At 41.6% G+C, this 19,515-nt stretch overlaps 1 protein-coding gene and 1 long non-coding RNA gene across 2 annotated transcripts; one reads left to right on the top strand and one right to left on the bottom strand.

The window, feature by feature from the left end:
• LOC129178820 (uncharacterized) lies at positions 1-2,071 on the bottom strand. The gene is made up of 2 exons (XR_008569852.1): positions 864-2,071; positions 1-135 (listed from the first exon to the last, which is right to left on the bottom strand). It is a non-coding gene; the product is annotated as an uncharacterized LOC129178820 (long non-coding RNA).
• irx5a (iroquois homeobox 5a) lies at positions 1,979-4,705 on the top strand. The gene is made up of 3 exons (XM_054771408.1): positions 1,979-2,665; positions 3,125-3,545; positions 3,840-4,705. The coding sequence occupies exons 1-3, from the start codon at positions 2,342-2,344 to the stop codon at positions 4,526-4,528; spliced, it is 1,434 nt and encodes a 477-aa protein (XP_054627383.1). The 5' UTR covers positions 1,979-2,341; the 3' UTR covers positions 4,529-4,705.
• Positions 4,706-19,515: the final 14,810 nt, after the last annotated feature.

Genomic DNA, 19,515 nt, shown 5'->3' on the forward strand with positions numbered 1-19,515 from the left:
TGAGAGGGGTATGCAGGCTTTATTGATTGAAGGCATTTTAAATCACATGAATTAGGACATTGGGATAGTCATACATATTTAATATTGTTAAATTGTGCTTATTAACGCGTGCAGGGTGATTTCCTCAGCTTGGATCTGAATGCAATAAAAAAAGAAAAGATTAATACAAAAATAAATAAAAAAAATACAAAAATTACAGCATTAATTTTAAAAAATACACTTTGCATTTTGGTATTTTTATTATTATTCACCTCCAGTATATTACACTGGAATTTAATCTAGCTCACATGCTTAATCAACTGACAACATGCATTTAAATTAGGAGGGGGGAAAACAAAATCAACTATAAAAAATAATTACAATAAGAATGCAAAGTCAAAAAATCTAAAATAAAGCATGCAAGGTCAAAAATAAATGGCATCCATTATTTCTGCAATATTGGATCCCCCTCCTTAAAGCATTTTTTTTTTTTTTTTTACGGGGGAGTGAAAACTGTTTTGAATTTCAATTGGCTTCCAAGTGGCAAAAGCCCTCAGCTAATACATCAAAGAAAAATTGGTGTCAACTAATCGGTTTAGGACACAGATTTAGAATGGTGTAAAAAAAAAAAAATCCCATGAATACTGGAAATATTTTTTTAGGCTTGAGAAAAGAGGGCTGGAGGGGAAGAAAAAAGAAAATGCCGTTGCAATTAACATGGCAATGATGTCATTATAGCCATAATAATAGTCATAATAATTCTGTATATCCAATTTAGATTACACCAAAGCTCCCTTTAGGCTTTTTAAAGCGACTTATATGAAATAAACAATACAGCTAAAAGCTGCTCAACTATTTATGATAATAAAAATATATATACTCACCTGTGTGCTTGTCAGAGATGGATGCGGTTGCCATAACGACGACACCATCAAGAACTCCCATCATTTAAGTGGTTCTGAATGCGTGTGATCTGGATGCAATTGTTTTTGCTTGGAAAATGAAAAGAAGAAGAAGTTCCAGGGATGAGCGGTCTAAGTGGACTGGGTCTCATCGGTATCATCATCACGATGGTACCGCTGTCATCTGGTTATTAGGAGGCGGTACCGTGGGCTCGCTTTGTTTATCCAGCCCTCCTCCTCCTCCTCCTATCTGCTTTTTTTTCTTTTTTTTTAAGGCTGCTCCCACTCTTCCAGCGTCATCAGTCTTTTTTTTCCCCCTCCTCTCTCTCTCGCTCAGTGGAGTTTTTTCCCCTTTCCAAAGCTTTAGCAGCGCCTACAGCGATCCCTTTCGGCTTAAGTGAGACTTGAACTCGACTGACTGCAGAGTCAAATGCACAGTGGAACCAGATACAAAATGTTAATGTTTTTAAAATAGAATATTTTGCACGAGTTTGGTGATGGAGGGGGGAGAAAATGTGAAATGTGAAATTTAACCAGGCTTTAAAAATAGGCTACACATATATAAATATTGTTAAACGTAAAGATGAGTCGTAGACTGTTACAAATACCGTGCATTTTTAAATGCAATGCACGATACTTGGAAAATTCACACCCAAAAAAACGCGCATTTTCATTTTACACATGCAAGCAAAGCAAATAAGATGTTACAAACACTGCATATGTTCAATGTCCAAATGACACGCACCAAATTCACACAAATACACACTCACAGACACACAAAAGAAATGTTACAGGAAAATAAATCCTTGCTATCCATATTGCAGGCAGACATCCATATCAAGTCACATTAAGTGTCAACTAATAATAACGATAGCAGAATAGGAAAAAAAGTTATTTGCGTGTAGATCCCGGTCCAAAATGAGGCTGACGACAGTTGTTACACAGGGACAATAGGAAGTGAAGATAATTAAATATATAAAAGAGAAAAGAAGAATGTTAGTTAACGCGAGACATGCGTGGAGGGGGGTGAGAAAGAGAGCGAGGGAGAGAGAGAGAGCTTTGAGTGAGTGCTCCTCCACTTTGCAGTGACTTCACCCCGAGAGGAGGAGGAGCATGCTGTGCAGCGGGGTAGGCTCCTCAATTTCCAACTTAGCATCTTGGCATTGAGGACATTTTCCCATGCAGGCAGAGCCCCCCCTCCCCTGTAGTCTGACTGCATGCTCACCAAAAAATAGTCATGAGAGTGGACGAGCAACTTTCATAGAAGGAAAGCAACAAAGTGGACTGATAAGAAGAAAGAGTTCTTTTTTGGCTGTTTTTTACCGTAAGGAGCAAGAAAAGGGAGGTGGGGGAAAGGGGCCAGAAGGTCCTCACACACACAGCTGTCTCTATGCGCCCCTGAGGTCCTAAAAAAGTAAGAAAAAGGAAAAGTGGAGGGGGCAAAGTGAGCTGCAGCAGCTATGGCGTATCCTCAGGGCTACTTGTACCAGCCGTCAGCCTCCCTGGCCCTCTACTCGTGTCCCGCAGCCTACGGCACCAGCGTCATATCGGGACCCAGGACCGAGGAGCTCGGCAGGTCCTCCTCCGGGTCCGCGTTCGCGCCCTATGCCGGATCCGCCACCACCGCCGCCGCCGCTAACACCGCCGCTGCTGCCGCGTCCGCAGCTGCAGCAGCAGCCGCCGCCGCCGCCTTCAGCGGAGGCTCGCCAGGGTACAACTCGCACCACTTACCGTACGGCGCGGACGCGGCGGCGGCTGCTGCGGCCACCTTCACCTCGTACGTGGTGAGTACACTACCAAACACTTTTACACTACAAAATCATCGGTCTGTTATTAGGGCCTAAAACGAAGCTGGGGGAAAGTTGTGTTAAGTTCGTTATTATTTATTATATATTTTTTTGCTATAATAATTGTCTTAAATAATTCCCTCTGCAGCTTCGCACTAAAATGATTATTCTATTCTATTTTTCGTTGCTTTTTCTTTCTATTTTTTTGCATTTGCAAAGCTTGGCATGCATGCGGGCCTGCTTATGCTTTACTACAAAGGCTGCATGATCCCTGCAGAATAGGCTGACACGCCGTGTTAGTTAGAGAAAGGCCCGCAGGGCATAATGCCAGCTGCATATTTCAACCTTTAAATTGAAAAAAATATATGAAAATGAAAAATAAGATGCATCAAACTAATTCCAAACGAATGCACCAATATTATCATGATTTTAACTCCAATGTCTTACGGCACACAGAGTTCCCCCTATGACCACACGACAGGCATGGCAGGCTCCATAGGCTACCACCCTTACGCAGCGCCCCTGGGCACCTACCCGTACGGTGACCCGGCCTACCGCAAGAACGCCACCCGGGACGCCACGGCCACCCTGAAGGCCTGGCTCAACGAGCACCGCAAGAACCCGTACCCCACCAAGGGCGAGAAGATCATGCTCGCCATCATCACGAAGATGACCCTCACCCAGGTGTCTACCTGGTTCGCCAACGCCCGCAGGAGACTCAAGAAGGAGAACAAGATGACGTGGACGCCCCGGAACCGCAGCGAGGACGAGGAGGAGGACGAGAACATCGACCTGGAGAAGAATGACGATGATGAGCCTCCTCATAGTAATAATAACAAACAAGACAAGACTCAAGATTCATCAGATACTGAAGCAGGTTGGTGGAGGAGGGTCATCAATTTTTCATCCCAGTCGTTTCCACTCAGGGTGCAAAATTGATTGCTGCTTAATGGTGGTGTATTATTTATCATGGGACAATCGCTTGAAATAATAATCACCTTCAACTTGCATGAAAATGCTGCTGGTGCAAAGTGTTTGGCACTCTATCTTCAATGGAGGGTGGAAAAGGCTGCAAAAAATAAAGACAAATTTTATTAATAAATCTGAATTATTTCAAGTAATAAAGTGCAATCGTTTCAATATTGCATCTGCTCTTTCTCCGTATGTCCAGATGCCAAAATGCTGCACCCGGTGGACTGTGACAGGTTCAAAGAGGACACCATACACGGCAAGGACGTGGACCCCCTCCTGAGCGACTCGGAGTCCAAAGACCAGGAGGAGCGGACTACCACATCCGAGTTGTTATTGGATTCTGCCGGTAAGGCCACCACGTCGTCCCCCTCGGCGGCGGGGGTCGTGGTAGTGGTGGGGAGCCGCGGACCCCAGGACAAGCCGTCGGACTTGAGCCTGCACGCCCCCACCTCCGTCATCCACTCGCCGCCTTCTGCGCCCAAACCCAAACTGTGGTCCTTAGCGGAGATCGCCACCTCCTCGGACCGGTGTAGAAGCAGCAGTGGCGAGGCACAGCGAGGAGGAGGCGGGGAGCAGCAGCAGCCTTGCTCCGCCGTCATGGGCCCCGCTGCGGTGTCTCCTCCGCGGTCCTCTCCGCAGTGCGGCGTCCTTTCCCGGCCTCTGTACTACACGTCGCCCTTCTATCCGGGCTACACGAACTATCACGGGGGCACTTTTGGACACCTCCACGGCAGCCCGGTCACCACAGGCTCCCCCAGCACGGCGCACTTCAATGGATTAAACCAGACTGTATTAAATAGAGCAGAGGCTTTGGTGAGGGACAAAGTGAGGGTAGATCTTTGTAAAGACTCCCCTTACGAACTGAAGAAAGGTATGTCAAACATTTAACAACTCCAACTGTGGACTATTTTAATTTATTTCTTTTTTTGGGAAGGTTGCAAAACATTACTGAACATTATCACACCCTAATGGAAATGTTGAGTTTCTCAAATGGTGTAACAAGGATGATGGTCTTATAATGGCTGCAGCCGCCGGAAGTGATTTGTATTAAAAGACTAACATGTATATTTAATGTAGCATTTTTGTATTTAAGAAAGAAAAATGGACGACACACTATCTTTGAAGTAAATTATGGAGAATATAATTATATTTGTGCAGCAGTTATTTTTTTGGTGGGGTGGGAGTGGGGGGAGAGCAGGAAAATTAGTAATTGTGCATGCATGGTGAGGATGGGGGGAAGAAATCCAACATTTACAGAGTGATGAAGGAAAAGTGCGCACGGGGGCACCCAAAAAATAGGACGTAATAATAATTCAAATAGCACCAGCAGCAAGGCGCAGCCATTTAAGCCAATTACCTGCCGTGTTTTACGCACAGCAATCAGATGAACTGCAGTAATGAGCTCCATTTTATGCCAAATTTAGACCTCATTACTATTTCTTCTTCTCCACGCAAGGAAGGCGTGGTAAAAGCTGTTAAAATAAGAGATTCGACCATGCATTCAGCAGCAGCCCCCACCCCATATTCATGGTGTCTGTTTTAATGGCGCGTTGGATGTATACACACACACACACACACACACACACACACAGACAGACACACACACGTGCACAAGGGAAGAGGGTGGTTGTCACGCCATGTGGTTGTCGTGCAAACTCTTCCAACTTCCGCAGGTAGGTGTCACACTTGCGCCTAATTTCACACAAAAAGTGTGTGGGGGGGGCGGGGGGTGGGGGAGAAAGTGGTTCTGGTGGTGCTGCAAAAAGAGAGGGGGGGGGGCACATGGAGAGTGATTATTACATTTATTAATATCAGATGAATAATGACAGCGCTTTGACTATACAGCATTACAACATAATACAACATCACACTCTGGTGAACAAGAAAAAAATCTCAAATGATGAACAGAAGTGTCTTCGTAATTTACAAAGACATTTGCTTTATACAAAAAAATAATAACATCTTTACTTTTGATTACAAATACTCTTAAAAATGTGCAGGCCACAAAGCCTTGACAACGAGGCCTTGAGAGTAAACGTAGTTGAAATGATAATATTCGTTCGTTTTATTGCCTTTGTGAGTTTTACTTTGCGTATTATTGTTATTATGATTATTAGTATGATTATTATGCACTTTATTTTTCCCTTTTGCTTTTTTATTATAATAATCCCCCCTCTGTTGTGGTCATGTGACTGCACAGACTGGCACATATCATTCGGCTAAATAGCATAATTATGTGTGTGTATGTGCGCGCGCGCGTGTGTGTGTGTGTGTTCTACTGCTGGTTCCCCTCGGGGTTGAACTGCTCCATGTGTCAAGTCCCCCATGAACGCCACCGTCTTTCTTTTTTGTTGTGCGTATTTATTATTATTATTATTACTTGAAACAAGAAAAGCTGCTGCTGTTGTTTTCCGACGACAAATAGTGATCCGCAGGGGGGGTTATCTTCTTTTCACGCCCTTTTCTGAGGTGCAAATCATCCATGAGAAGCAGAAGGAGGGAGGGAGGCATTTATATGTCAAATGGGGTTTTTCATGTATTGTGTTTACAGCCGAGTACATTCATCAGACAAACACAAGTGACATATTAAGAAGGGATTCTGATGCTACATTAATAATAAAAATAATAATTATAATTTCAATTATTATTATTTTTATTATTAGCAGTAATAGTATTATTAGTGAATAATGTGTATTCATTGTTAGCCTCGCGACAAAGTGAGAATACCAAGTAGGCGCTCTAAAGTCTTCCCCAGTGAGGGGGGGGGGTTAAAATAATCCCCGAAGCACGCAGAAGAAGTAAGAGGAATCGAGAGAGACAAGAAAAGGGGAGGCTGAAGATAGTATTCAAACGTTTGTTTTTGAATTAATGGTACTTTTTATTGATTCAAATATATTTCCAGTTTACCAACAAAAAATAACCATTCCTCGATGCAATTGCTTCAGTTAAAAGGGGAAAACAGTCCTTTGTGCAGCAAAATATGAATACAAAATCATTTAACAACTAAAAGTGGAACAATGAGCGCTCAGTGTGGCCCCATGTAACCTCATTATTTTATTCTTATTAGCTTTTAAAATACTTGTGTGCAGCTTTAAAAGAATATTGACTTAATCACAAAAATATGCGGTACTAAGCAGTAATAAGCATTTTTTAAAAATGAAATACATATTTAAAAATGACAAAACATGCCAATGTCATGTGATTATTAACTCTTTACAGTGCACTGTAGTACATAGACTTTATTTATACCTTTTGCAACTTTTTTTTTTTTTACATGTTGACTATTTATAGTAATGATGTGTCAGTATGATACAATTTTATTTCACTGTATTTGAATTCAAAAGTTCAATATTATGATGGTCTTTCTAAATGTGGAAATGACATGGTTCTACTGCTTTAGTGACGCTCCCGAGACCATTTTGCCTCATATTTATGTAACCAAAAAGGGTTCCTCGGCCTATAAAAAGGAGCTAAACTGGAGTGTTACGACAGTGACGGACAATCAGACAATTATAAGGTGATTTAGGTCAAAAACACCTGTGGACACTTGTGCTGTATGCGACATCAAGGTGGACGAGAACCTGTTGTTTGCTCACCCTCAGGTCCAAGTGTAACAAGATGAAGAGTCAAGTGAGAAAATGCATAAATACCACTTCAACAATTCAATGTTTCTTTCTTTAAGGTGGATTAAGGACAATATTTTAAGTGTGTGCTGTGTGTGGGTGTTCATTTAAAATAATCCCACTCTTAATATCAATAAATTACCCCTGTTAAACACACACACACATTTAGAAAGGAGAAGGGGTAGAAAAAAAACAAACATGTCAAGGTAGCACGCAGCCATGTTAAGTGGGGGTTATAAAAGGGTCTCCGACACACTGTAAAGCCACCTCAGATAAGGTGGCGGGGAGTGATTTAGCACTTTATTTTTTTCCTCGCGCACTTCACCGACTGTTTTTCTTATTTCTCCCGAGAGCTCCTCTGGGAGAGATTACACGTGTAATTTTCAGCAGTGAGATGTTTTAAGTGACCTCCCCCTACATAAATAAAACATTTCTATGAAGAAGAAGGGGGTGAAAAACATTAACGAAGAGTGATGAACTATGAGGAGGCCAACCAAGGGGGGTTGAGGTTGTGAAAACTGAGGGATTCAGTTGCAGTGGGCGGTAATAGAAGCTGCTGTTTAGCAATGTGAGGATTATTACCTTTTTCTGCAAACATTTTAAGAGTTTCAGCCTGCGTGTTGCTGCTCGTTGGCCGGTCTGTTCTGACAGCGGAGTGGGCCGAGGACCCCTGACCCGTGCACTGCTAACGGGACTGTGTTCAGTGGCCGTGTAAGGGGTTCACTGGCACCCACACTGGGGCGTCTCTGCCCTGCCCCGAAGGAGGAGTAGCGCGCACACTGCAATAGAGGACAATGCCAATACCCTGAGGTATCAATTTTGGAAGCCGAGAATATGTGCCTTCATTCAAGTAAGGATTAGCAGCTGCTATGCAAGTGTAAAAAGAAGTTAACACGTTAATAGCGCACTGCACCTTTAACTTTGATGCGAGTGCAGTGGCAAGTCTCATTATATACTGTAATGACTGGACTGAACACAAAAGAGGTCCCTAAAATCCACTTGTACATTTAACCCTATAATGATCAAAAATGTCAGCTTCACAAAAACTTCTAGAAAATATGAGTCCCCTCCCACTGAAGACGGCTTCTGCCTGAAATCAGTCCATCTTCTATGCCGCTTTCTCCTCAATAGGGTCGCGGTGGCTAGAACCTATCCCAGCTGACTTTGGGCGAGAGGCGGGGTACACTCTGTACTGGTTGCCAGCCAATCGCAGGGCACATATAGACAAACAACACCCACATTCAAACAAACTCACATTCATACCTATGGACAATTTAAAGTCGCCAGTGAATGTTTTTGGAATGTGGGAGGAAACCGGAGTACCCAGAGAAAACCCACGCACGAGGAGAACATGCAAACTCCACACAGAGACGCCCAAGCGGAGATTCGAACCCGGAGATTCAAACCCACATCTTCCCAATCTCCTGACTGTGAGGCCAACATGCTAACCACTCGGCCAGCGTGCGGCCTGCAATATCCATATTCATTATATTTTGGTGATTAGATTTGGTGATTTTAACCCAGTTTTTTTAAAAAAAGATCTATACTTTGGCTTTGTATTTTTTTTTTTTTCTGCACATGTGCCATTCCAAACATCAGTTGTGACAGACGTTTCAGTCCCAAAGCTCACATGCAATTTTGCAGCATGCTTTGAATGGGGAAAAATTAACGCCATCTGGTGGACAAATATAAAAATTCAAAATTGAAAGCCAGAAGTTCATATTGAAATGTTACTATAAAGGATTGCACTAGTTTACGTGAAGATAAATTTGGAATGAAAAACGTCATTTACGTTGGCTTTCAATGGGACATTTTCTGTCACAAGGAATGAAGATTGGTTTTTCAGTAGCTTTGTCATTTAAAGCTAATTTAAAGAATTTATAAATGTTTTAAAAATGAATGTCCTCTGGCAAATTTCACATAAATTCAATCAACACAGCCAAGATTTAGCTTTAAAAAAATGTATGGTACAAAATGTCCTGAAGATCTCTTAAAGATTCAAATACTTCTCCATGAATTATACGTTGTTGTACTGTTGTACTGAGCAGCCACACAATGGAGGTCACAATGGGGTTCATTTCCTGTTCTATGGTCGTCATCACATTTTTCCACTTCTTGCAATATCCGATACCCTTTTTCGAGTTTTTGCAGGATTCATCAAATCAAATGTAATTGATTGCGTAATTAAAATATAAGACCTACATCACAACATAAAAATGTACACAAGAATCTGAAATTGACTTGCAAAGTAAATCACATCAAACTGAAATCAAGTAGGTTATGTATATTTTCAACCATGGAAGGACTGGAACTCACAAACTGTTTTGCAGAATTTATATTCCCCCATTATTATTCTCCTGGAGTGACAAAAAGCACTCACTAATAAGGCCAAAGCAGATGGGCTGCACTGTAAGGGCCGATAGAAGTTACTTATTGGGCTCGTACTGTCATAAATTACATTTTCGCAGCAGGAGCCTTTTACGTTGCACGTGAATGAAAAACATTTAAATCCTGTTTATTTTCTATTTTAAATACAAAGCCAAAGAAAAAGAAAAAAAAAAAAACACTTGAGGATTTAACGCTTTACATGTTTGCAAGGCTGAAATCTCCCGAGATTGAATGTCCGCTCTTGTGACGTCTTGCACGACAATGACTCAGGATGTTCTTGCCACCTTAGAATGTGTATTTTTCTAGAGCTGCAACAACTAATGTGTTAATCATTTACCCAATTAATAAACAACTATTTTGGTAATCGATTTTTGATTTAAATATGTAAATATCCTCTGATTTAAGCCTCTTAAATGTGAATATTTTTTATTTTTTTTAGTCATCCATGAAAGCAGTCCTATCATCTGTGTGTTTTAGCCAAATCAAGATATTCACACATATCGGCTTTGACTTTGGAAAACAGTGGTGAGCATTTTTGTCTCTTTTCTGATATGTTGTGGACCAAACCACTCACTGTAGGTGTTTGCTTCATATTGATTTGGTCCATCTATGGCCTAACCGATTAGTGTTAGCATGTTGGCATAGTCAGGAGATCCGGGTTGGCATCTCTGTTGGAACACCTCTCTGTGTGAAGTTTGCATGTTCTCCCCGTGCGTACGTGGGTTTTCTGCAGGTATGCCTCCCACATTCCAATTGGAGACTCTAAATTGTCTATGGGTGTGAACCATCCCCCGGACAGGCCTCAGTTTACCCGTGTCCCTAACGACAACAAGCGGCATAGAAATGGATGGATGGATATCACAGCATGTAATAGCAATCAATTGATAGAATGCAAATACGCCTCCTAGAGGTTGTATAACAGTATAGTCATGTTACAAGCCCAATTGGTCTTTCTGCATCATGACTTAATTGCAGCATCAGTACTTATCAGTCTATTTTTTTTTTTAATTAAAACAGGGAAAAGTCAAAATATTCTGATTCAGATTTTCCCAATCCATTGTGAGATGATTATAAATAAACGTTTTTGATTTTTCCTGATTCACGCAATATATTCTGTGTGATTTTCTCGCAAACATTAATGGGGCCATACAAACGAGACCACTAAAATGACAATATTAAGGCTGGGTTGATGGAGATTGATGAACTGTTTTCTTTCAGCCACTTCAGAGGGGGTCCGGGGAGAGAAGAGGCGGGGCCGGCACACTGTTTATTTACATTTGCCCTTTTCAAACGATCCCCTTCTTCTCAACATCTGCTCCACATTAGCGCACAGATATCAGTCCTAATGACCACTGCAATAATGCTTGGGCTACACACACACACGCAAGGTGTAAGATTGTACCTCACCTGGGACGCTCTATATATCGCTCTCTTGCTACCTCGCACTAAAACATGGACCTTCTGTCTGCTTCTTTTCCTTAGTTTGGGGCAGTGTGAAGGATGCAAATGATCACTTACATAACTGGATCAGCTCCCCAGATGGAGATAAACGTCGTTTCTTGAAAACCTCAGGTTCTCCAAAGTTACTTTGAGCCCCACTCTTGACCAGGGTGTGTGTGAACGTTAATGAGGAGGGGCGAGGAGTCAGACCTCTAAGGAAAGTCAGGCCCCTCACTCCCACACAATGAGGGACGGAGGGAGGCCCCTTAAGTGTAATGATGTCCCAATAGCAATTTAGCAAAGTGCTTACTTACTTGCTTGTGATGTCACTCACATGCTGGTCAATCAAAAAGCACCACAACACCTTCTCTGGTTTGTGTTGTGTTGGAGCAGCTGTTGCCGTTCATTAGGGGAAATATATTTATAGTGGGACCTCAAAAGTCAACCCTTAACAGCCGTAAGGTCGTGGAAAATACGACTATGCATCCAAAAACTCTTACACTGAAGTATGTGATGAACTACACAAGAGTGTGTTTTTTTTTATTTATTTAGTGCGACACCCCCACAGAAGTGTACCAGCGATGGCAAAGAGAAAGAGTGTGATAATAAACCTGGAAACGTACTTAAAAAAAAAACAGCAAAACAAACACATGTTGAGACGCATCACGTAATGACAGAAGTGGCGTGATACGTCTCTGTCCTGGCTGCTCAGTACAACATAGCTCATGTTATTTGAAAGTTACACGGCTGCATGGAGTCAGCCATGGTATGTTTGACAGGATAGAGTGAAAACAAGTTTTCCCATTCCGTGTGAAAGTGGTAAGTTTTTGGCTTCTGACTTTGTCTTCCTTCCCCACTCTGTTTGAAAAAAGCTTTCTTAAGCTTAAGTAAATTGGAGAGGCTAACCAGTTAGCTCAGTAGCTTGCTATCCTAGCGCAGGCCGTTTCTTATGTCGCTGCAGTGATCATGTAGCCTGCGCATTGTGGTGTAAACAAAGAATAGAGTGTAAGGTGACTATAGGGGTGATATTTCATTTGTAGAGGGTTCTAATAATGTTTAAAACCGTATTTAGAATTTAATAAATAGGCTTTATGTGCTCTAACAATGAAAATATTCCATGTATGAACATTGAATCCTACTTCACAGAAACTCACTTATCAGGGTCGGGTCTGGAACCAATTAACAGCGATAAACGAGAGACGACTGTAATGGAAAAAAAGCAGAGCTTCTGTCATACCGTCCACATTCCACTTTCGCAGGTAGCATCAGAGGTGGGTGGGACGGCGCACTGTTGAAAGCAATAGTCGCTGTCTGACAAAATATGTCATGCATCAACCATACGCTGGCACTGACATCGCCGGACAACTAATTACCCAATTGCAGGGTTGCGCGACCCCTGACTGTGCACATACAGTCATGGAAAAAAATGATTAGACGACCCTTGTTTCTTCAGTTTCTTGTTCATTTCAATGCCTGATATAACTAAAGGTACCTTTGTTTGGACAAATATAACCATGACAAACAAAAAATGCTCATAAGAGTTACATTTTTTGGCAGTACAATGCTATTCCTGGAAGAACTTAAGTGATTTTGGTTATTTCCAAGAAAACCATGGAAGTTGCTAGATATCAGCTCATATATTTAACCCTTATGAGCTATATTTGTTAGCATCGTTGTATTTGTCCAAACAAATGTACCTTTAGTTGTACCAGGCATTAAAATGGATCAACAAACTGAATAAACAAGGATGGTCCAATCATTTTTTCCATGACTGTCATTGCACAAACAAACAACCCACTTGAATAGGTTCTGTCTAAAAGGCAAAGGTGGATAAATGACGGATTTATCTGACTTCTGTGGGATCTCTGTGTAAAAGAAGCTTGTGGAGGTCGACCAGCGTCCCTAAACGGATTGTACCGGTTCCACTGTGAATAACGGCCAAATCTAAATGAGCTGCATTTAAGTTTCCCTCAGATGAATTACTAAAGAAAATATAAGTGTGGTCGCTCCACACGCTGTACGCAACCTTCAAAAAAATATTTAAAAAAAATCAAGCAATGGCTGCAAGCCAGTGGGACTGTGTTGGCTGCTGCACCCTGATTAACGGTGTGGTTTACAGCCAACTCCAATAGGTAATCTCATCAGAGAGAGGCTTTAAACAGATAAAGACCACCCCTAACTGCCGCCCCCCCACCACCGAGCGCATCCCTTTCCCGGATGAGTCCTCCGGTCCAACACGCACGAGGAGCCCAGAGCAGGCTTACGGCATGGGCCGCACCGCAAAAGGAGGCCTCAAATCATCTCTTGACCTCATTTTCAATAAAAGGAGTGGTTTCTGGTCTGATGGATCATTTGTTGGTCTAGCATGGAATGGCCATCTGGATGGAAGGATATGATCACTGTAGTAGGTATGCATCACCTGCCAGCTAAGGTCCTCTGGAGGCTGCTATGCATCTCACATAAGCTGATATTGTTCAAAGCGTATGAGCTCTAGAAAGAAATGAAAAACTATATTTGCTCCTCATTAACAGTAAAAGCGCCAAAACCGAACACCTTCCAGCCCACGATGCCGGCTGACTTCTGAGTGTTCTAATTCAAAAATCGCTTTTCCCACAGGATTTATGCAAGGATAGTTATTAGCTGTCATTTGAGTATTATAAGTCAAGTTAAACAGTGTAGAATACAACAAAAATAAAGTACAACTAATCACCCTTTCAAGATGCTTGACAAACAATTAATAGCCTTGTGGTGTTTTATACTGCAGCTGATATCATTCCTATGGTGCAGTTCTATGGTAATCACTACACTTTTACTCTTTGCCATCAATGGTACCCTCTTGTGGTGAGTTTTGTTTGACTTTTGAAACTTTTTTTGGGGTCTTTGACTTTGGAGTTTTACTATTGTAAAGGAGTTTATTTACTTACTTAACTGTGGAGAGCCCCAGGCATCTATTAGGGGTAAGGCGTCCAATAGCAGGAGGTCCTCGTTGCACGTAAGCATTTCATAATCATTTAAAAAAAAATCATTTTTCACAAAATAGATACTGAGCTTTAATTAAAACACAGATAGCGTAAGAGAACCTTGACAGTCAGGACAGAAGCAGAGTGGGCGCAAAAATCTGGAGGCATGGAGCTCCCCGAAACATAAATATGCAGATAGAATCTAAAAACACCTGCTAATCAGCGGAAAAGATCTCCAATATGTAAGGCAACATCATTTTTAATATCACACAGACAATGTGTTTCCAACATCTGAGTTGCAGACGCCACGTTCATTCATCAACGCCAGGGGTGTCCAAACTATTTCCACTAACGGCTGCATACGAAAAAATCAAAAGATGCGGGGGCCGCTTTTACATTTTTTTGGCTGTTTTTTGTTTTACAAATACTAACGTTCTACTTTTATTTTTGTCCTCATACTAATATGACTTATTCTCATAACATTTTGACTTTATTATCATGACATTATAGCATTTACCCAACCAAATTTTCCTAAAATTTCTAATTAATTCTTTTTTTTTCTTATATTATAACTTATATTACAACTTTTTTTTTAAATTACTGCTTTTTTCCCCAGTTTTGGTGTTGTTTTTTAGATTTTATTGTTTAATCGTATTTTTAGAATGTGCCGAGGGCCAATAAAAAAGCAGTCGCGGGCCATAAATGGCCCCGGGCCGCACTTTGGACACCCCTGATCTACGCGGCTAGTTTATGTGGTTCGGTACGTGCTGCTGTTTTGGTTAGCGACATTTTGGTATTGCTAATGGTAAATTTAATTACCTGTCTATTCGTTTCAAGTGTCAAAGTGTTTTAAGTGGATTATGTGAGGCCTGGTGTCTGTTCACAACTTTAAGACAATATCCCCTCGCATAGGAGGACATAACAGAAGCTCATGGCGTTTTCGAAAGCTTTATAACTCAGGCCTCTTTGTTGCGGGAGCAGGAAGAATCCTAAACAAATCTATGAAAAAGTAAAAAAAAAAAAGAGAAAAAAAGGCCTTGTCCTCTTTTCTTTTTGTTTAGGTGGCTCATATTGTGTTCACAGTAGCTGCACTTTACGTATAGAAAGATGTGATTTATTAGCTTGTCAAGGGAAGCATTGTTGAAGGCAGCAATCAAAAAGCACTTACCTAGCTCCTTCTAAAGTGACTGCTTTTTCACCGGCTAATTTGTGTAACTCCCATGGAGAGGCTGGCAAAGAGTTTGATGAGGCATATAATGATGATTAATGAATTTATTGCCTTGCTGCTCATCAAACAGTTGTAGTATATACTATTTCTTTTTTTGGCGTTGTTAATGCCGGGCAATAGAGGGGCAGACATGAGATAATGTTGCTCCTTCTTGCTTCCTCCCCCTGCGGCTGTTAACCTGACTGACCTGATGGGCATGAGAAAGCGGTGGTGCGGCTCTTTGGGCAAAGTGGGAGCATAAAGGACAGTTTAATAGAAGGTTAAGACTGGAAATGTGAGTAAAGCGGCTGCGAGGGACGCACGCTCTCAACTTTCAAATCACTTTTTTGTGGAGTGGAAAAGCCAGGGAGGGGGTAACGAGATCCCTGCACACCGTGCCGCCCACCCAACAACTCTCAACATGTACATGGACACAGACACTTCATTACAAATGCATCTCATGAAAACGCATTAAGTACTGTTTTGGCAATCAGAAGCCTATAAAAAGCAACTGAGTCACTGTTTATAATTACGTGTATATACGCTAGACGCCCAGTGGCACCTACAAATTGAAACGCCCCGGCTAGTAGGCGTAGGTAATACGTGGTCCAGACAGTTTTTAGTTATCCGAGCGGGGGCGGTGCCGCAGAATTTAATGGCGCCATTGATTGACGATGAAAAACTGTCGTCTTAACTGTTTGTTTATACGCTGACAGCATTTTAAGAGGCTAAATGTGAAACATTGGAAAACAAGTCTCAATGTAGCAAGTTACCGTTTCCATCAAAAAGAAAAACACTTGTAACAAGAATGTCTATCGACAACTACTGCCTGTACGTGCGTATTACAGTGATTTCAGTCATGTTTTTGTTTGTTTGAACATTGTTTTTAACTATGCCCACTTTGTACGTAAAACTTTTTTAACAACTTAAAAAAAAGTTTCACATTTTTAATTAGTTTGTTATAAAATGGACCTATTTTTTTGACACAAAATAACCCTACATGGGGGCATTAAAAACCTGAGAAAAACAAGCAAGCCAAATAAAGGTCCCTTTTTGAGAAATGAAAGTAAATATTGACCAAACTGTACCCCAGTGTTTAACTTCGGAGGGTCGGTTATAGTAGGTGAGGGGTTTATATACTCAGCTACATAGAGTAGATATACAGTATACTATATATACAGTCAAACCGCAATGTAGCGAGGGACTACAGTATTAGCGCAACTGTGCCCGCTTTCACACAGCGGCACGGCATTCCACAAAGTCAGCACCAGTGTGACTTTTAAAATACTTGTTGGACAACTGCTTTCAACACAAAAGGCCATTGTCCATCCTCTGTTGTGGCTGGTATTCTGCCTCCTGAGGGGGAAAATTGTCAGGTCGACTTTGTCTCCTGCGTACAGTGTCAGTGATAATTAATATATATAACAGTAAAATGCAAAAACAGTAAGAAACTAGTGGGTTTTACAGGTTGTGTGAAAGGGGCTTGGGATTTCTTGGCTGTAAAGCACTGTTTGTGTGTCCATGTGCATAAAAGGCCAAAAAGTGCGACAAAATTCTAAAGGGTTTAATGAGTCAACAAAAACCCCCCAAAAAGTGTGGGGAAACAAAACATGCTCAGTTATATTTCTATCCTACCCTCATCACAAATGTTGATTAACGAGCGCCACGGCGGGTGTGTATGTGGGCTTGTGAGGCGGTCACTATAAGGCCAAAAGCGCTTTTGCATATTTGCTAAACAAGCCCCGCCTTTCCTCTCACTCATTTTATGCAGCTTGCTCCCATAACTCATGGGTCATGCATGCCTCCGCTCCACATTATATAGGAAGGCTGTTTACACTTGATTGCATCCCGTGCTTCTCTCTCTCGCCTGCTCTGTGCTGAAATGTGCTTGATTAAGTCCTCGCTTGTTCACCAGAGCAGCTAAACTAAAGAACGCATTGTTGCAACTACACCCCCCACCCACCCAATCCACCAGCTCCCTTACCCATCACTAGCACATACACACCCTCCCCAACCCCCAACATCGCACGGCACCCCCTTTGAGATCAACTCCCTTTCTTCATTCACTGATTCATTAGGATGCTCCCTTAAATACATCAAAGAGCTGCGGCGCTCACACAATAAACCAATAAAAGCAATTATAAGCCCATATCTTCCAGGCACTGTTGATCTCTGGGGTGTTAACATTAGATAATGAAAGAGTTTGATGACGTGTTTTTTTTCCTTCTGAAAAAGCAGCCTGGTTCTTTTGCAGATGCCAGAACAGCACAGTTTGAAAATAACATGGCCATATATCTTAAGCCACGAGTCAAAATTAGAAGCTATAGGAAGTACTGTACAGAGGAGGGGCACATGGCGTGGTGCTTTAAATGCTGCCCGTTAAACGTTCTTTAAATATTCATCGGCCTCTAAAGGGTTCTGTTTGATGGAGAGGATGCAAGGGGTTTAGGTAGCAGCCATGTTGGCTCAAAATGCACTATTAAAAAGGAAATAAAAAGATACTCACTCAGCGCTGTCATTCTTTTCCCTCAAAATTGAGCGTCGGCAACTCAATCGCGGGATTCAGCATATGCAGATGAGGCCGATCAATGTTTCATGCTTCATCCTAAAAGAGACAAAAGATGAAATGTGAACAAAATCAACTTTCTAAGTGGGTGTTTTGTCTGCAAAACAAGCTCCATGGAAACAGCAAAAAGCCTCCCATTAAGGAATGTGCCTGTACATCAGCCATGTCATCTCGGTGTCGTCAACTTTTCTGCTCTTATTGGAAACACATTGAACCCGGAGGTCGGTCAGCAGGTTCACTTGCATATATCACCAAATAAGTTATAATCACACTGTCGCCAGCGGGAGGCCTGGAATTTTAACGACTGGTGACGGATGGATTGAATACGTATAGGGCAGACCTTGTTTGGAAGCATTTGCAAAGCTGTGTCATTAGTTTGTTTTTGTTTTTTTATATATATATCGACAGGGTTGAAAGGATGCTTAAAGTGCTTTTTTTTCTCGCTCTCGCTGTTTCTCGCTGTTTTTTAAAGTGTAATTTTGCACCTTTTTCATTTTTTTTTCATTTTTTTACAACGTATGAACGCGCATTGTGTTCTGTGTCTTTGTGGTGTATTAGAGCGATTTATCGGTGCTCGTTCTGCACCCAAAAGGCTGAGGAATCCAACCATCGCACAAAAAGTCGGACTTCTGGACACGCTAAGAGAAGGTAGAAGTTGCGGCTGTGGGCCGCCATTACAGAATACTGTAAATACATTTTCGGTTCAAGAAGGACGAGTGGGAGGAGGATAATAGGACAATAGGAGCAATATGTTTTAACAAGAATACAAAAACGCTATAGCCGAACAGTGCCAGTACGAAGAAGCAAGGTCAGAGAAGTGAAATACACGTGAGTCATGTTAATGTTTGTCTGAGGAAAGTGTTAAAAATGTAAAGTGCAAATAAATAAATAAATAAACAATAAAACTAAAATTGGAATGTGAGGGGTTTTACAGCCTAAAACATATATAATAATTGTAAAAAATTAAGTTGGCTATTTTGCTAATTTCACTTATTGCAGGCTATTTTGTGAACCTAAACTGTATTTTTTTTATATAATGCCCACTCATTGCATGGAAGTCGTTTGCTTGAACATTCGAGCAGTTGGAGTAAGCCTGTTCAGATTTCCAAAAGACGAGTCAGATTCTTTGTTTTTGTGTTCGGCACATTTCGAGGACAGTTGTTTTAATACAGTGCCCTAGGATAAAGGAAAGTTTGGTACTGAATGTGTATTGCTGGAGGGTGCGTCTACTATCAGCTGTCTCAACTACCTTTCCTCAACCCAGACCGGGGGAAACACAAGCAAAGAAAAAGTCCAAAACCCAGAAGATGTTTGACCATGGAAAAGTGTGACAAAGTGTCAGGAAGTAAAAAAATTTTTTTCCGACAACATATATTCTACAAATCTTAGAATAATATGGGTTTCCTTGCCAAATTTCAAGGCTAGCACAACAGGGACCGCTGCTCACTCGTCTTGTGTCTTGCAGTCTCTACATAGATCCGTCAAGTGTCAATCACTGCCAGTCAAACAGCATACCTGTTGTGGCCGATTTGTTAATGTGTGTTCAATCAGATGCTCAATGAGCGGCAAGTAGACACACTTCTGGCTTCCGAAAATGAAACCGAAGCGCCAGCCAAAGGTACATGATTAAAAACTAATGTATACATGTAGCCTATGTAGTAACAATATACAATGTATTCATAACTACTCGT

The sequence above is a fragment of the Dunckerocampus dactyliophorus genome, chromosome 3, assembly GCF_027744805.1.
Source record: "Dunckerocampus dactyliophorus isolate RoL2022-P2 chromosome 3, RoL_Ddac_1.1, whole genome shotgun sequence".
In the NCBI taxonomy this organism is placed as follows: Eukaryota; Metazoa; Chordata; class Actinopteri; order Syngnathiformes; family Syngnathidae; genus Dunckerocampus; species Dunckerocampus dactyliophorus.

What these genes read in the sequence shown, in the direction of transcription:
- irx5a (XM_054771408.1), top strand. Translation starts at nt 2,342, where the DNA reads ATGGCGTATCCTCAGGGCTACTTGTACCAGCCGTCAGCCTCCCTGGCC. An exon ending in CCACCTTCACCTCGTACGTG is followed by an intron (nt 2,666 to 3,124) that starts GTGAGTACACTA and finishes TACGGCACACAG; the next exon opens with AGTTCCCCCTATGACCACAC. An exon ending in TTCATCAGATACTGAAGCAG is followed by an intron (nt 3,546 to 3,839) that starts GTTGGTGGAGGA and finishes CCGTATGTCCAG; the next exon opens with ATGCCAAAATGCTGCACCCG.